The 16,296-nt window shown below is 52.0% G+C and overlaps 1 protein-coding gene across 1 annotated transcript in view; it reads left to right on the forward strand.

Annotated features, from left to right (window-relative positions):
- The window catches only part of ATXN1 (ataxin 1), a 364,853-nt gene extending 350,343 nt beyond the window's left edge, over positions 1-14,510 (forward strand). The window contains exons 7-8 of the mRNA XM_081146185.1: positions 3,229-5,284; positions 13,346-14,510. Coding sequence (XP_081002311.1) covers positions 3,389-5,284; positions 13,346-13,876 — 2,427 coding nt within the window. The 5' untranslated portion in view covers positions 3,229-3,388 and the 3' untranslated portion in view covers positions 13,877-14,510. The remainder of the gene's footprint in view (positions 1-3,228; positions 5,285-13,345) is intronic.
- The last annotated feature ends 1,786 nt before the right edge of the window (positions 14,511-16,296 follow it).

Raw genomic sequence — 16,296 nt, forward strand, 5'->3', positions numbered from 1 at the left:
CAGTATGAGCTGCACTTGTGGTTCTTTTGTAACTTGGCGTTTATGTCCCGTGTGGCTCCAAATCTTTCTTTTGTGGCGGGAACAGCCGGAGGTGAACTCTTCGGGGGCCCAGCTGAGTTGTTGGTGTGTTTCAGCCCTGAGAAGGCAACTGGGGACACAGAGGCCATTTGTCTGTAGCTGGAAAGAGACCCTAAAAGCAGAAATCCCCCTCAATCCCAGTGTACCAGGGATGTGGCGGCATGCTGTAGCGCCCCCTGGTGGTCCACTGAAAAGGCAGCAAGACACAGTCTCTACCTTCAGCGTTTCTCTCTGATGGGAGATACCAACAGGACAGATACCGGAGCACAGAGAAGGGGCACATGCCCCAGAACTAGGCCCTCGTCTCCTCCAAGCTGCCCTGGTAATAGGAGACATGGTCCTTCTAGATGTGGGAGGAGAATGGGTGGACATTTTTATCAGTCTGGCCCTTTTTGCTGCATTTCAGTGTCAGTCTTTACATCTTTAATTTATCATTATTGTTATTACCTGGAAATGATGTTTATCAATGGTTAACTTTTTTATTTTATTATTTATTTATTTTTTATTTATTTATTTTTAAATATATCTTTATTGATTTCAGAGAGAGGGAGGGAGAAGGAGAGGGAGGAGAGGGAGAGATAGAAACATCAATGATGAGAGAGTCATTGATCGGCTGCAGCCCACAACCCGGGCATGTGCCCTGACCGGGAATCGAACCCTGATCGCCTGGATCCTAGGTCGATGCTCAACCGCTGAGCCACTCCCGGCAGGGCGGTTAACTTTTTTAAAGAAAATATATGAATTTGTTTGTCAAGGCCAAGTCTTAGTGGTCCATTAGCAGAAGACCAGCTCTAAATCAACAATGTAAACAAACCAAGGCACTACTGAGAGCCAAGTCGGCATTCTTTTCCAAACTGGGTTCTTTGAAAAGTACCTTCAGAAGAGTTTTCTAGTTTTGTATATTGTGCATTCAGTTGTATGGGGAATTTTACATTTGCAGTGCTATTGGACCCCTTTCTGAATATGTTTGACATTTTGCTTGGCTTTGAAAGGACTTTGCTGCTGCTGCTTTTTCTTCCCTGAAGCTGCCTTGGGCTAATTAACCTATTCCCTTACTGGCTGGGCCTACTATATGTAAATGTTCTCATTTCAGATTCTGACATACTGCTCTTGCATGAACATCTTTAATGAAATCCTGTGGGGTTTTATTGGATCAGTGCTACTGTGGAGCCAGCAGGGGGCGTATGGAAGGGGGTGGGCTTTGAGTAGATCTATATAACTTTTCTTTGCTAGTTGGTATGGGAATATGGGAGCTCATACAGTTCTTGTTCTCAAGAATAACTCTTGTAATCTCTAGGTGAAAGATCATTATCAGTACTTTTTAAGCAGCCAAAAAGGGCAGCTGTTTCTGATGCATTGCAGCTTAATTTTATTCTGTCATTGTTTTGAAAATAGCACTGTCGTTTTAATCGATTTGCGAGTGTTGGGTGTGAATTATGTGGTGCACTCTTTATAAGACAAGGCTATGCAGAACAGTTACCTAGGACGTTAAAGAGCTGCAGGTCGGGAGGTTACATAATTGACGTTACTCTTTTGACACCGATATTTCTTCAGCATTAATATTTTAGGTCTTTTTATTTTTTTCTGCCCTGGTCTTGGAAGTGCCTCTGGTCATATGAGAAACCCTATTTTAATTGAAATGTCCTTTGATGTTGAGACACCAAATTTCTAAACCTCCGCCTTCAATATATATACATATGATCAGGTGTGTGTGTGTATATATATATATATATATATATATATATATATATATATATATATGGGAGCTCATACAGTTCTTGTATATATATATATTTATATACATATATGTGTATATATATATATGCACCTGATCATATATATATCAGATATATATATACACACACACACACACACCACACCCCCCCCCGATCATAGTCATTGCTGCTGGGGGACTTGGTCTTGTGCCATTTGTACTTTCGTGATGATGTTCCTTAGTGATATACAGGCCGAGTCTCCCGCCGCTGCCTGTAGGGGGCGCACACACCTGCCGCCTGTCAGCCTGGCTCCAGGGGCTTCCTCTGATGCTCTGCCTCCTGCCAGGCGGGCATGTCTTTGCGCCCACAGCCATGGTGACTGGGAAGTCAGTGGTCACTGGGAGAGTGAGATACGTGTCGGTGAGAACTGGCCCCAGGCTCGCGGCTGGTGTGCTGGAGTTGAGCGCACAGGCCTGATTCGTCCGAGGGTGAGCGGCGGGCTGGCTCTCTCCAAGGAGAAGGGGGGCGTGAAGAGGACCTTCAGAGGCCGGGGGGAAGGCAAGGGTCAGGGATGAACCAAGTGTGTGACCGCCGTTAAGGGAACCTGCAGTGCACCTGCCCCAGGACCGCATTTTTTAAAAAGCTGTAGCCATACTTACTTTTTATGTCTCGCCGATTTCTTTTGGTTTCCTGGTATCATGTGAGTGGCTGTACTGGGGATTCTTTGGAAACATATAGAGAACAGGATTACTTCTGGCTGCCTCTGCTGAGCCAGCGTGTGCATGTTGTGCGTGTGTGCGTGTGCTGTGCATGCGTGTGCGCACGTGTGTGTGTTAGGGAAGAGGGAATTTCTGTCAAGTTAGGATGGACCCAGAGTCGGGGGTCTTTGAGTGGTGGCTCTGAGAGATGGGATTCAGAGGCGACGTGCAGATCCATTCAGGGCTCTCTCTCCTGACTGCTCCCCAGGGCCCGGCTCTGAGGGCAGGGCCTGGGGGACGGTCACTGGTGTCGTGCTCCCTCTGGGTTTCATTTGATTTTTTCCAACAAAGTAAAGAAGAGGTGAGGAGTGGGACCAGCATTTTTGAAAAGGACACTTAAGAAACACATTGTCTACCTTCTGATAAGAACAGAGGAAGGAAAGGAGAGAGGCACCGAGCAGCGTGTCTTAGGGGAGCTGTTAACTTCATTAAAAGGCATCTGCTTTAAGTTTTGACTTGCTCTCGATGCCTTAATAATCTTCCTGACGTGCTGTCCAGCGTGGCCACGGTGTCACCTGTTCTAATGCGAGGGCGAGAGTCGGGTTTTGGAGTTTACATGGAAAGCCCGGCCTGGTCTCTGCTGTGCCAGGGCATCCCTTGCTGGTCTGATTTCCCACCTCTTGCCCCCCTTCCCCCCTCCCTCGCCCCCTCACTCACTGCCCTTTTCCTTTCCCCAGATTCCAGAGCTGCCGCTGGCCGACCGCACCCACGGGGAGATGATTCCTCATGAAGAGCCTGGATCCCCTACAGAAATCAAATGTGACTTTCCGTTTATCAGACTAAAATCAGAGCCAGCCAGACAGTGAAACAGTCACCGTGGAGGGGGGACGGCGAAAAATGAAATCCAACCAAGAGCGGAGCAACGAATGCCTGCCTCCCAAGAAGCGCGAGATCCCCGCCACCAGCCGGCCGTTGGAGGAGAAGGCCGTCGCCCTGCCCAGCGACAACCACCGGGCGGAGGGCGTGGCATGGCTCCCGGGCAACCCTGGTGGCCGAAGTCACGGGGGTGGGAGGCACGGCCCCGCGGGGACTTCGGTGGAGCTTGGTTTACAACAGGGGTTAGGTTTACACAAAGCGCTGTCCACGGGGCTGGACTACTCCCCACCCAGCGCGCCCAGGTCTGTCCCCGCGACCAGCACGCTGCCCACGGTGTACCCCCCGCCGCAGTCAGGGACTCCGGTGTCGCCGGTGCAGTATGCTCACCTGCCACACACTTTCCAGTTTATCGGGTCCTCCCAGTACAGCGGGCCCTACACGGGATTCATCCCTTCACAGCTGATCTCCCCAACGGCCAGCCCCGTCACCAGTGCGGTGGCCTCTGCCGTGGGGGCCACCACTCCATCCCAGCGGTCCCAGCTGGAGGCCTATTCCACTCTGCTGGCCAGCATGGGCAGCCTGAGCCAGGCCTCAGCACACAAGGCTGAGCAGCAGCAGCACTTAGGCAGGACTCCCGGGCTCATCGCGCCAGGGTCCCCGCCACCCGCCCAGCAGAACCAGTACGTGCACATCGCCGGCTCTCCGCAGAACGCAGGGCGCTCGGCCTCTCCTCCGGCCGTCCCTGTCCACCTCCACCCCCACCAGACGATGATCCCACACACGATCACCCTGGGGCCCTCCCCCCAGGTCGTAGTGCAATACACCGACTCTGGCGGCCACTTTGTCACTCGGGAGGCCACCAAGAAAGCCGAGAGCAGCAGGCTGCAGCAGGCCATGCAGGCCAAGGAGATGCTCAACGGGGAGATGGAGAAGGGCCGGAGGTACGGGGCCCCCGCCTCGGCCGACCTGGGCCTGGCGAAGGCCGGCAGCAAGTCGGCGCCTCACCCTTACGAGTCCAGGCACGTGGTGGTGCACCCCAGCCCCTCCGATTACGGCAGCCGGGACTCCGCAGGGGTGCGGGCCTCTGTGATGGTCCTGCCCAACAGCAACACCCCCGTGCCCGACCTGGAGGTGCAGCCGGTCACGCACCGCGAGGCCTCCCCCTCGACCCTCAACGACAAAAGTGGCCTGCACTTAGGGAAGCCCGGGCATCGGTCCTACGCGCTCTCACCCCAACAGGCTCTGGGCCCCGAAGGCGTGAAGGCCGCCGCCGTGGCCACGCTGTCACCCCACACGGTCATTCAGACCACACACAGCGCTTCGGAGCCACTCCCAGTGGGACTGCCAGCCACAGCCTTCTACGCAGGGACCCAGCCGCCTGTCATCGGCTACCTGAGCGGCCAGCAGCAGGCGATCACATACGCCGGCGGCCTGCCCCAGCACCTGGTCATCCCCGGCACCCAGCCCCTGCTCATCCCGGTTGGCAGTGCTGACGTAGAGGGATCCGGAGCAGCCTCCGCGATAGTCACGTCGTCGCCCCAGTTTGCAGCAGTGCCTCACTCGTTCGTCACCACCGCCCTTCCCAAGAGCGAGAACTTCAGCCCAGAGGCCCTGGTCAGCCAGGCCGCCTACCCGGCCATGGTGCAGGCCCAGATCCACCTGCCGCTGGTGCAGTCCGTGGCGTCCCCGGCGGCAGCCCCCCCGACGCTGCCCCCCTACTTCATGAAAGGCTCCATCATCCAGTTGGCCAACGGGGAGCTGAAAAAGGTGGAGGACTTGAAAACGGAAGACTTCATCCAGAGCGCCGAGATCAGCAGCGACCTGAAGATCGACTCCAGCACCGTGGAGAGGATTGAGGACAGCCACAGCCCCGGCGTCGCGGTGATCCAGTTCGCCGTCGGGGAGCACCGGGCACAGGTAATGTTCGCCCAGGTCACAGGCGGGGTCGCCCCACCGCCTTCCTCATTTCCTGGCAAGATGAACTTCTTCCAGGGCCCAGACTCGCCCGCACTGGGGGGAAAACACAAGGTTTTCATTTATACCTAGACTTCAGGCTCCGAATCTTCTCTAAGGAGATTCTTAAGAGAATTAAGCCCCAAGACATCTGCTGTTTGTAGTGAACTAATTCTGCATCTAGAGTGAGGCTAGTCAGGTCCCGTCCTCAGGACAATTTAAGAAAATCGCCACTCGGTTATGCTTTTTTTCTGTGGTTCAGCTGGGAACCTGACTGAGAGAGGCTGCGGGTTTGAGGCCCTTTATTCCCCAGGAAAAGACATTGCTGGTCCGGTAAGGGCGTTAGATGCCCAGAGTCACACCTGCCATACCAACATCTGTGTTTAAAATGCAGGTTTTATTACTGTTCAGGTGTGACAGGGCTGACCGATGAGGAGACAACGGCCAGTGAAAACAGTTTTCTCACACTCACAGATCCCAAGAGGCAGGCGACATGCCATGTGGGGCAACGCAGGGAAGCACGAGGGTCAGTCAGGAGGAGAGGGAGCGGGGAGAAAGGGGGCAGGAACCCTTACTGTGGTTTCCATGGGGAGAAATGGGTGAGACGGGGTGAGCCTGTTTAGGATTGGCTAGTTTGCGTAATTTCAGCGGACTCCCCCCCCCCCCCGGTTGTCGGGTACCTGCTGTGGTGTGACTCGGGCAGGTGGGCAGTGGCCTGGAGTGTGAACCTGGTGGAGGAGGTGGCTGAGGGTGTGGGTGGGTGGTTTGCGCGGTGGAGTTGGTGGCTATCTCTAGGAATTAACTGACTCTGAGAGGGGCAGTCCCTCCAGAGTTAGCAAGGCCCCCAGATGTCAGAGCAGCAGAACACAGAAAATAAAAGGCGTGGTTCATACACACGGAGAAGTCAGGGCTGTCCCAGGCGCTCTCTTGGGCTTGTGGTAAATAGGAGCCCCGGGGGTCATAGGCAGCCAAGCTGACTCATGTTAAAAACTAGAACTACGATTAACTCTCTTATAATGTCCCTGGGCTCCTTCAGTCCACCCTTTTCATCTCTCACATCTCTTGGATTCCACAGCCCATTATATGAAACAGCAGCTACACTGCCCCGGCTGCTGGAGTCGCACAGCTTAGGCCTCACAGGAACGTTCCTGGCGGTCGAGCCCACTCTCTGGGAATGTTTCTCAGGGACTTTGAAACTCTTGGATGTGACAGCGCCTCCTTCAGGTTTGAGTTGGAAAAAGGTCAACGCTTAGCTGATAGTTGGGATGTTCACAGAAAGTAAAACAAACAAAACAAGACAAACTAGATAATGGTTTGAATTGTTTTAAGTATATTTTTAAAAGATCAAGTGAGGCGGGGGGGAGGCCAGTTTTCCAAAGTGTTTTCCGGAACTGCCTGTGAGTGACCGGATGTGGGATCTTGCACAACGTCAAGGGACTTGCCTTGCCAAGAGCTTTTAGCCCCAAATACTTTCCTTTTTCATGGTGCGATGCCACTTAGACTTAGACTCTTTGGTGAGGCCCACAAAAGATTTCCCAAAGTTACAATTCAAAGAAAGGGCAAAAGTCAAGGTTTTTTTAAACGGCATCATTATTTAGAACTCACTGCCCATCTGTAACTGCTGCTCCCTGTGACCTTCCTCCATGAATTGAGGTGGGTCCTAGCAGGAAAAAAAGGAATTCTCTTTAGCAAAGCTGGCCTTTAACAGCCCCCAGGTGAAGCATAGAAAATAAACAAGAATGAAAAATAAATGTGTTTTTCATGGTACTTTTTTTCAATCCTTAAAGCGTTAGGGTGCACAGAGGTAGGAATGGAAAGAGGTGTGATTTATGAAACGCTACTGATTCCTTACCAGCATCTCTTTCAACTTGAGAATAAAGAGCAGCTCCAGCCGTGGGCTGCATCTCCAAGGCCCTGGCAGCCTCTCACACCAGAGCTCACAGGTTTCAAATGGACTTGGCAGGCCTTGGGGAGGACACAAGCATCTCTGTGTTTTCCCTGCTTGATACTTTGCAGAATGAACGCTTAAACGGTAGAGAAATTGGCTTCCAGGCCAAGTCTCATTTCCTTCCCGTAGCCAGACCACTCGTCTCTTTGCTGACAGCCAAGGTGCAAATTAGAAGGTGGAATATTTGTCACAGCCTGTTCGCAGGTCTGTCAGGACGGCCCCTGTGTGGCTGGGCTGCATGCTGGGAAGGGCTTCTGCAAAGAACGGTGAGGGCTGTTGTAGACACCAAGTGCAGGGCCCTAGCACAACCAGTGATTTGTCCCTCTAGCTAGAAGCCTATCAGAAACAGGCTGACATCATCACAGCGAAAATACTCCACCAGCTGTGTTTGCCACAGTGACAGGAGCAGACTCGGTGGAGACTCAGAGAGAGAGCTAACGTCTGGATTTAATTTGCGTTCCAAGGACAGAGTGCTCGCCCCTGTGATCGTGTCACTGTGAGAGCTTCCCCCCCCCCCCCACAGTCTGGAGAACCAGCCCATGTCTTCCCAACTGGTTAGAAATCGCTAACCCTTGCACCCACAGGGAGATTAGAAATATGCAAATCGTTTAACTTAATTAGCAAAATCACAAATTTGGGGAAGTTGTGGGAGCAGGACTGATTTTTCCACTCTAGATGGTTTCGTGGACCCAGGCGTAAGTCCTACAGGGTTGGAGAGCCACAGGGAAGCTTGACCTTATAAAACCTACAGCAGGATCCCGGCGGAGGCCCTGTGGTGTAGAGAAAGCCAGGAGCCTGGGTGCTGGTCAGCTGAGAGACCAGTAGTTTTACCTCTCTGAGCTGCCGTTTTTCTCATCTCAAGACAAATGCCTCCTTATACCTAGTAATACCATGGGCCCCTTGTCCTGGAACCCTGGGCTTCCTTCCCGCCCTGCAGAGCAGCCCTTGTGAATTTACCTGCATCGACACCAGAACCCCCAGGGCCGTGGAGGGAGCCTCCCCTGTCCTCGTGCTCATGATCCACCGTAGACCTCGTGGGAACTAAAGCTAAAGCCAGCCTGTGTAAAACGGGGGTTTTATCTTGGCAGTTATTTTTAAGGGGCTGATTTTCTGATTATTACTGTTCAAAGACGCCTCCAGTGTTGCTTCCAGCTGAAGCGCCAGACTAGGCAGAGTAGGACAAATACTTTCCCATATTCGTCACCATCCCTGTGGCTTGTCATACCCAACATGGCATTTCTGTTGCACCCCAGGTCCCCACCCCCTTCCAGCTGTACGCTGCCCACGAGGCCTCTCTGCGGCCACTCTGCGGCCGTGTTCCTCTTCCAGTGAAGGGCAGGGAGTGTGTTCCGCCCCCAGTGGGGGAGTCCCTGCTACCATGTGCCGCCCTCTCAGCCCTGGTGATCCTGGTCCAGATCCCCAAGGGGCAGTAGGATCACTTCTCTCGGAGCATCCCTCCCAAATTTAGTCCATTTAATATTCTTCAAGTTTGAGCCCATAAGTCTGTGGCGAGTCCCAGAAGGGATCCCAGGCAATAGCATGAGCGTGGGAACCAGTGCGACTCAACAGTTCCTGAGTGTGGAGCTTCGCCTGCTTGGGTGGGAAGCAGGTTCGCTGGTAGGAGAATGTGGGACCTGGAGCTGGAAAGACCTCAGTCCGAACCTCTCCTCCGCCATCCGTCGCACTGGGGCCTTGGGCAAATCTTTTACAAATTATTGCACAAATAATGTATTGTGCAAATTATATCCAGGCCTTTCATTCTTGGTTTAGTGGAGATCATGGGAGTTGTTGTAAGAATTAAAGAAAATGTTTTCAAAGGAACCAGCACACTATGTAGCACGTAGTAGGCCCTCAACAATGGTAATGTGCTTCCCTGCCTCACTTAGGTGGCGTTGACGCCGAGAAGGGAAATGGTTAGCGTCTGAAAAATAAATAAAAGGCTTTGTGCTCTATAAAGAGTTTATGGAAGGAGAGACACTTTAGAAGAGCCTCGGGAGAAGGCTTAACTTTTCCAGTGAGCGCAGTGAGCTGTTTCTACCCCGCCTGCATTCCTGTGGCATGTCCCCGCGAGCGGCCCAGGAGCACCCACCCAGCTACTTCAGCGTGTGAGGGGTACATGCTGTTTCCCTGAGCCTGCGCTGGACTGGAGGGATGGATGGGTGGCCTAGTCCTCCCCATCAGTAAGAGGACCCAGGCAGAGACGGGCTCCTGGGCCTCTCCTGCAGCATGCCCCTAGGCGAGTCCCACCCAGGACGGCCCCACCTGGGCCGCCTTCAGCTTCCATCCGGCAAACAATGTTCTGCATGTGAGCAGCCTCCCCATCTTCCTCTCTCATGCTCCCCAGGCCTCGACTTTTCTGAAGAGTACACAGATTTGCTCAGAAGAATTGTAGTAAATCTTATTTGTAAAGTGCTCTGAGGTGACACTTTTCTTGGACTGCTTCTCTCCTAACTGCCGAGCTCCTTATGTTAGTAGGACTGTCTGTCGCTTCCCTTCCCAGATCCTCCTGGAGTGACTGCTTTCCTTTGCCACCGCGGTGACTGCTTAATATTCAGTGCCATTTCCTTCTCCCGACTGTCCTGGGTGTGTGTGTGTGTGTGTGTGTTCACTCACACAACATGTGATTATGATGTGCTTACTGCACATTTATTGATGGCTTTTCTTTCGTTCCACTATTTTTTTAATGTGACTGCTGTGTTCTGTGAGTCATCAGCGGCAGCATTATGCAGTTAATGGATTAGCTGGTGCCTAAAAATAACTGAAGCCCTCACGCAAGCGGCACATAAGCCTGTGTAGCCCCTCAGCAGCCAAGGCAAACCGACATGCCAGCGTCCCATGCAGAGCCTGCTGGAAATGAATCTTAATGAAGCCAAAAGAGATAGTGGCTGCCCCGTGTGCAAAGCCCGGGGCTGGGCCTGCAGTCCAGGGCTGGGCGAGAGCCCTCCTCTTGTTCTGATGCGGGGACGGCTCCAGCAGAGAAAGTAGCAAGCCGTGTGTGTGTGTGTGTGTGTGTGTGTGTGTGTGTGTGTGTGTGTGCGCGCGCGTGTGTGTGCCCCTCCAAAAGAAGACAGGAGGAGAAAAATGCTCTCTGGCCTTTGTGTGATGTAAGTCCCCCAACTAGGTGATCTCCTGTGGTGTTCATAGCTTTTTAAAAAATAAATCTGAATTGTTAAGAGTAGTTCTAGGTTTACAAAAAATTGAGCAGAAAGTACACGGAGTTCCCAGACACACACAGTTTCCCCTATTATTAAAATCTGGCATTTGTGTAGCATATTTGTTACAGTTGAGGAGCCCATATTGATACATCGCTGTGTACTAAAGTCCACAGTTTACTTTAGGGTTTACTCTGTGCTGCATATTCTGTGAGTTTTGACAGATGCGTAATGCCCTGTGTCCAGCTTCAGGGCAGCATACAGAGTCGTTTCGCCACCCTAAAAATCCTTTACGCTCTGCCCATGTATACCCCCTGCCCCACACCCCCGCCTGGAATCCTTGGCTCCACTGATTTTTGTACCTCTCTGTAGCTCTGCCTTTTGCAGAGTGTCGCATAGCTGGGCTCGTGAGGACTCAGCCTTCCCAGACTGTCCCCTCGCTTGGCACTGTTCATTTATGGTGCCACCATGTCTTTCTGTGGCTTCGATAGCTCATTTCTTTTTAGCACTGAATAATGTTGTTCTTTAAGGCACACTTTTTTTTTTCAATTCTCACTCAAGGATATGTTCCCATTGATTTTTAGAGCGAGAGGAAGGGAAAGAAAGAGAGAGGAAAACATACATTGATGTGAGAGAGAAACATCGATTGGTTGCCTCCTATATGCACCCGACTGAGGATGTGCCCCGACCAGGAATTAAACCCACAACCTTTGGTGTCTGAGACGATGCTCCAGCCAACCGAGCCACAGCGCCAGGGCTAAGGCACACGTTTTTAAACCCCAGGAGAGGAGGGCCAGGGGGACAGACCTGTGTGCCTGAGAGCTGCCCTGGTCGCTTGCTGAGCAGTGGAGGCCATGGGAGCCATGCGACAATGTGCGGAAGAACCCAGCCCGTCATTGTTTGGAGGCCCCTCGGCACTGGCGTGGGGTTTACGGAACCGGCCTGAAATGCTTCTACCAAGGACTGAGTCAGGCCTCGCACCAACGTGATTAAATATCTAGAACAGAACACTCGCAGGTCTCCTGATGCTCTACTGAAGAGTGTGACTTTGCTTATGAATGACTTTTCAACGTCCACGTCAGGGGATGTCTTGCTTAGCCCTTCAGTCATTGTTCCAGGGTTTTCTGATGTTCTCGAGGGCGAGAATGTAGTCGAGCACACCGGCCCCCAGGGAAGGCAGACTGGCTCTCCTCTTCAGGCAGAACGGGATTCGGACAAAGCGAGGAAGCGCCGATTGAACAGTGTCACCGAAAGCAAGACGCGTTGCCTGTAACCCAGCTCCTGAGATGTCATTGCTCCAGGAGCAGGCAGAACCGGTGCATTTGGGATAGTACCAAGCACAAATGTTTTGTCAAACAGATGCCCTTCGCATTTGTGAAAACAGGGATTCTTGTTAAGGAAACGGGAGGCAAATTTAAGCAACAGAGATGTTTTGTTTTCTTTATATCTCGTTTTTGGCGATTCGCACATATGTGTGTATGTAGACAGCGCCCATCGAAGACTGAAATACACAGTCAAGCAGCATAAATACGTGTTTCTGCGGACAGTGTTTAGATACAATAGTTATTGACTAAGTCGTTAAAGGGATTTTATAGAAGAGCAAAGAATGACCCTAGAAGCCGGTCATCAGCTGGACCAGGACTGCACACTGAATAAATCGCCATCAGCCCAGACGCGCTCCCTGCTCGACCTGGCTCCTCCGTCCTGAATAGAAGGTGGAGGCGATCAGTGTAGAGGGTTTGGGGGTGGCTGGAGGGAGGGAGGGGAGGCAGGTTTCTCAGGGGAGCAGTGAGCAAGTGGCTGTGCCTACAGCGGCAGGAGGAGGGCGGGGGAAGAACGGGGGGGGGCACAGGAGGCGGCCTGCCCCTGAGAAGAGAAGTGCCGACTGCCAGGCGTCCAGAGATGAAAGACGGAGGGCTCCGAGCTGCCGCAGGACAGAGGCTAGTCACGCGCCCGCTTTAGCTTCCGGTCCGCCTAACGTGTTTGGAAAAAGACGCATTTGTGGATGAACAAAATGGACTGTGGAGTTGCCAGGAGTTATGTAATCTGCTTTGGTTTTATATGGTGCTGGCCCCAGGAACATGTGCTCATTGGGGTTTAACCAGAGACCATTTGAACCCCCCACAAGGTCATAAAATGAATGATCATCAGCGCAGCTGAAATAGCAAAAAGGGACCTCAAGAGTGGAGAGCAAGGAGCCGAAGTATGATTCCGTGAAGTCATGATGAGCTCAGCGTCTGACGGGAGTGCTGAGTGAGGCTGCTGTGGCTCAGCCCAGAGGGGTGCGGGCTAGGGGAGGGCCAGCCCCGGGGGGGAAGGCGCTGCTTCTCTCCCTGGAGAGCACTGTCCGCCCCGTTTAGCCCCTGCTGGCTGCTGGAAAGAAGCAGGGCCGCCAGGCCCCTCAGCGTCTGAGCGTTGGCCCGTCGGCCAGCTGTGCATGGCAGTGTTTTCACAGACGGAAGGCAAACACGGAGCGAGTTCTTCGTTCAGTTAATGAAGTCGCTCCGAGGGGTTTTTCAGTGAGAGTTTGCATGGTTAGGTCCGTCTGCTTAAAATCCCCTTGCAGAGGAGCCGCCTCTGCCTCCAAACACGCTCGGAAGCTGATGGGCCCGGCGTCGGACACGCTCAGCACAAACCTGGGTAACAGGTTTCTCGTTTGCCTTCCGTCTGTAAAAGCACCGCCTGGCGCGGGCCTGTCACAGGCCAGACGGCATCCTAGGCGCTGGGGATAGAAAGGTGAGCCAAACAGGCGAGGCCTCAGCCTCTGTGCAGCCTCCTTGGTGTGTGTGAGGGCGGGAGGTTCGTGGAAGTGCCTTACTTTGTTCCGCCCCGCTTCTGTATGTGCGTGCGTCAACGAAAACCAGAACCTAATGCCTTTATTCATGTCCTTCCTTCCCCTCTCTCTGCCTCTCGCTGTTTTCGCAGGTCAGCGTGGAGGTCTTGGTCGAGTACCCTTTTTTTGTGTTTGGACAGGGCTGGTCGTCCTGCTGCCCGGAGAGGACCAGCCAGCTCTTTGACTTGCCCTGCTGCAGACTCTCCGTCGGGGACGTGTGCATCTCGCTGACCCTCAAGAACCTGAAGAACGGCTCGGTGAAGAAGGGCCAGCCCGCCGACCCGGCCAGCGTCCTGCTGAAGCACTCGAAGGCCGAGAGCCTGGCGGGCGGCAGGCGCCGGTGCGCCGAGCAGGAGAACGGCATCGGCCGGGGGGGCGCGCAGCTGCTCGCCGAGAACGGCGAACTCAAGTTCCCAGAAAAAATAGGATTGCCCGCGGCGCCCTTGCTCCCCAAAACCGAGCCCAGCAAGCCCGCCGCGGCCCGGAAGAGGAGGTGGTCGGCGCCCGAGAGCCGCAAGCTGGAGAGGCCGGCCGACGAGCCCCCGTTGACTCTCCCTAAGCCTTCGCTAATTCCTCAGGAGGTCAAGATTTGCATCGAAGGCCGGTCCAACGTAGGCAAGTAGCAGCGGCTGGGAGGCAGGGCGGCCCGTCTCCTTTGTATCCAGATTACTGTACTGTAGGCTAAGTAACACAGTATTTACATGTATCCTCTCCCTTTAGGTTTCTGTTATTACCTTGTCGTTAGAGTTACAGCTGGTGTTGCGCAGGAGACTGGTGCATATGCTTTTTCCAAGGGTGTCTGTCTGTCGGGGGGAGGGGCCAGAGCGGCGCCAGCGGTGGGGGGGCCCCAGGCATCTGGTGGAAACGAAAAAGTGGCTTTAGGGCGCCTGCCTTTTCTACGGGCGCACAAGCACCCGCGGGGCGCTGACTTCTGCTGGTTTCCCCAGGACGCGCTCGGGGAGGGCGTCGCAGGGGGCGCGCGCGTGCGGGGCGGCGGGGTGCCACGCACGGCCGGTGAGGGCCTTTTTCTCTGCCTCCCCGTCTCACTTTCTTGCTCTCAGCACGGGGATTGGAGGTCCGGAGACATGTCCTCAGGAGGTCTCACGTGCAAAAATAAGTATCAGGAACCCAGCTTCAGGGCATCCTAGAAAGGCATCGATCGACAGCAGATGGAAAGCTAACCCTGTAAAAGAACAGTTTTCTCCCTCCAACATATTTTACAATAAAAGCAACTTTTAATCATAGAGATATATATTTCCCCCTATGGGGCCTGACTGCACTGATTTTTTTTTTAAAGAGCAACTGCCACAGGTGGGATTTCATTTCTGCTTCACTAGAGCAGTGCTGTCTCCAGGGCGGCTGGCGGTGGCCGGCGGTGGCGCGCGGGGCGCAGGGCGGCCCCCCGCGGCGCCGGGGCGGCGGGAGGGAGCGGGGACACCCACTCTGGTTTCTGTGCAGTGTTAGGAAAACCAATCAGGTGGTCGCCTTGGCTTCGCTCCCAAGAGGCAGACGACCTGCCCTTCCGAGAGCAGCGGATGCTCTTCGCATTGGGTTTGCAAATCTTTTGTCTTTTAACTCTAGTACTGTTTATAGTTCATGACTATGGACAACTCGGGTGCCACTTTTTTCAGATTCCAGTGTGACGTGAGGAATTAGATTTCGAAGATGAGCATATATATTACTATCTCTAAGCACTTAAAATACTGTTCACACTTTATTACCAAGCATCTTGGTCTATCATTCAACAAGTACTGTATCTCACTTTCAAGTCTTTGGGAAGAAAAAACAAAAACAAAAAACTAAGTTGCTTTCTTTTTTCAACACTGTAACTACATTTCAGCTCTGCAGAGCTTCTCACGTCAAGATATTGACAGTTGCAATGTGGTTTAAAGGATGAATGTGAATCACGAAGCAGTGTGGACGGTGAGTGGCCACCAGTGCAGCCTGATGGGAAGGCGCTCTCGCTTTGGTGTTGGAGAGGGAACTAAAGGCATATGCAGAGCTGGCAGAGAAACCGAGAGAAAAGGGATGGAGAAAAGGAATACTCATTTTTGTCCAGTGTTTTTCTTTTTAAGACGAACTTTTAAAGAACCTTGCGATTTGCACATCTTGAGTTTATAATTTGTGTGATATTCCTGCAGTTTTTATCGAATAACATTGTGGGAAAGGTTTGGGGGACTGAACGAGCATAAATAAATGTAGCAGAATTACTTTCTAACCTGCCTAAACTCTAGGCTGTTTTATAAGGTTATGTTCCTTTCAGCATTTATTTTGGTCTTTCTACCACATCTGTCACAAAAGCCAGGTCTTGGCAGGACAACTCGGAGAATTTTCTTCAGATTCATTGAGAGAGTTTTCCGGAGAGACATTTATATGTGTAACTTGTTTTTTTTAAAAAAAAAACAACAAAAAACAAAACAACAATTACTTCATTATTGTTGTTGATGTTATTTCCAGAATGACTTTTTTTTTTTTTTCCATCTGAAATCAAATCAAGTTTTAATGTTTGGTACAAACCCAGAAAGGGTATTTCATAGTTTAAACCTTTTATTCCCAGAGAACTGAAATATTGTTTGTAGGTTTTGAGTTTGCATCTCAAAGTACTTTAAAAAAAGTTTTATAAGTAGGAAGAAATTTTTTAACATTCTTACTTGGAATGGCTGCAACTAATCTGAACAAATACTTCTGATTTTTCTTTTACCATTGAAACTAGTACTTTTTCCATTTCACAAATTTAAAATGAAATTCTAATGTCAGCCCACATGTTGGCTATCTAGTATTGCTTCACATTTTGTACTCACCAGGACTAATGCTTTTTATAAACCACTTTCTGGGATGTACCAAAAAACATTTGACTAGATAGAGAATAGCTAGAGCCGGTCCTTGACTCTCTTCGAATCTCATCACCCCCTTGGCATGCTAGCAGAGAGCTGGGTGGGCCCATTCTCGCAGTCATGCTCATTTAGTGCTGTGTTTTCTAAGCGTTTCTGTTCAGAGAACTTGCTTAATCTTCCATATATTCTGCTCAGGGCACTTGCAATTA

Source organism: Miniopterus schreibersii (assembly GCF_964146895.1).
Source record: "Miniopterus schreibersii genome assembly, chromosome: 8".
Lineage (NCBI taxonomy): Eukaryota > Metazoa > Chordata > Mammalia > Chiroptera > Miniopteridae > Miniopterus > Miniopterus schreibersii.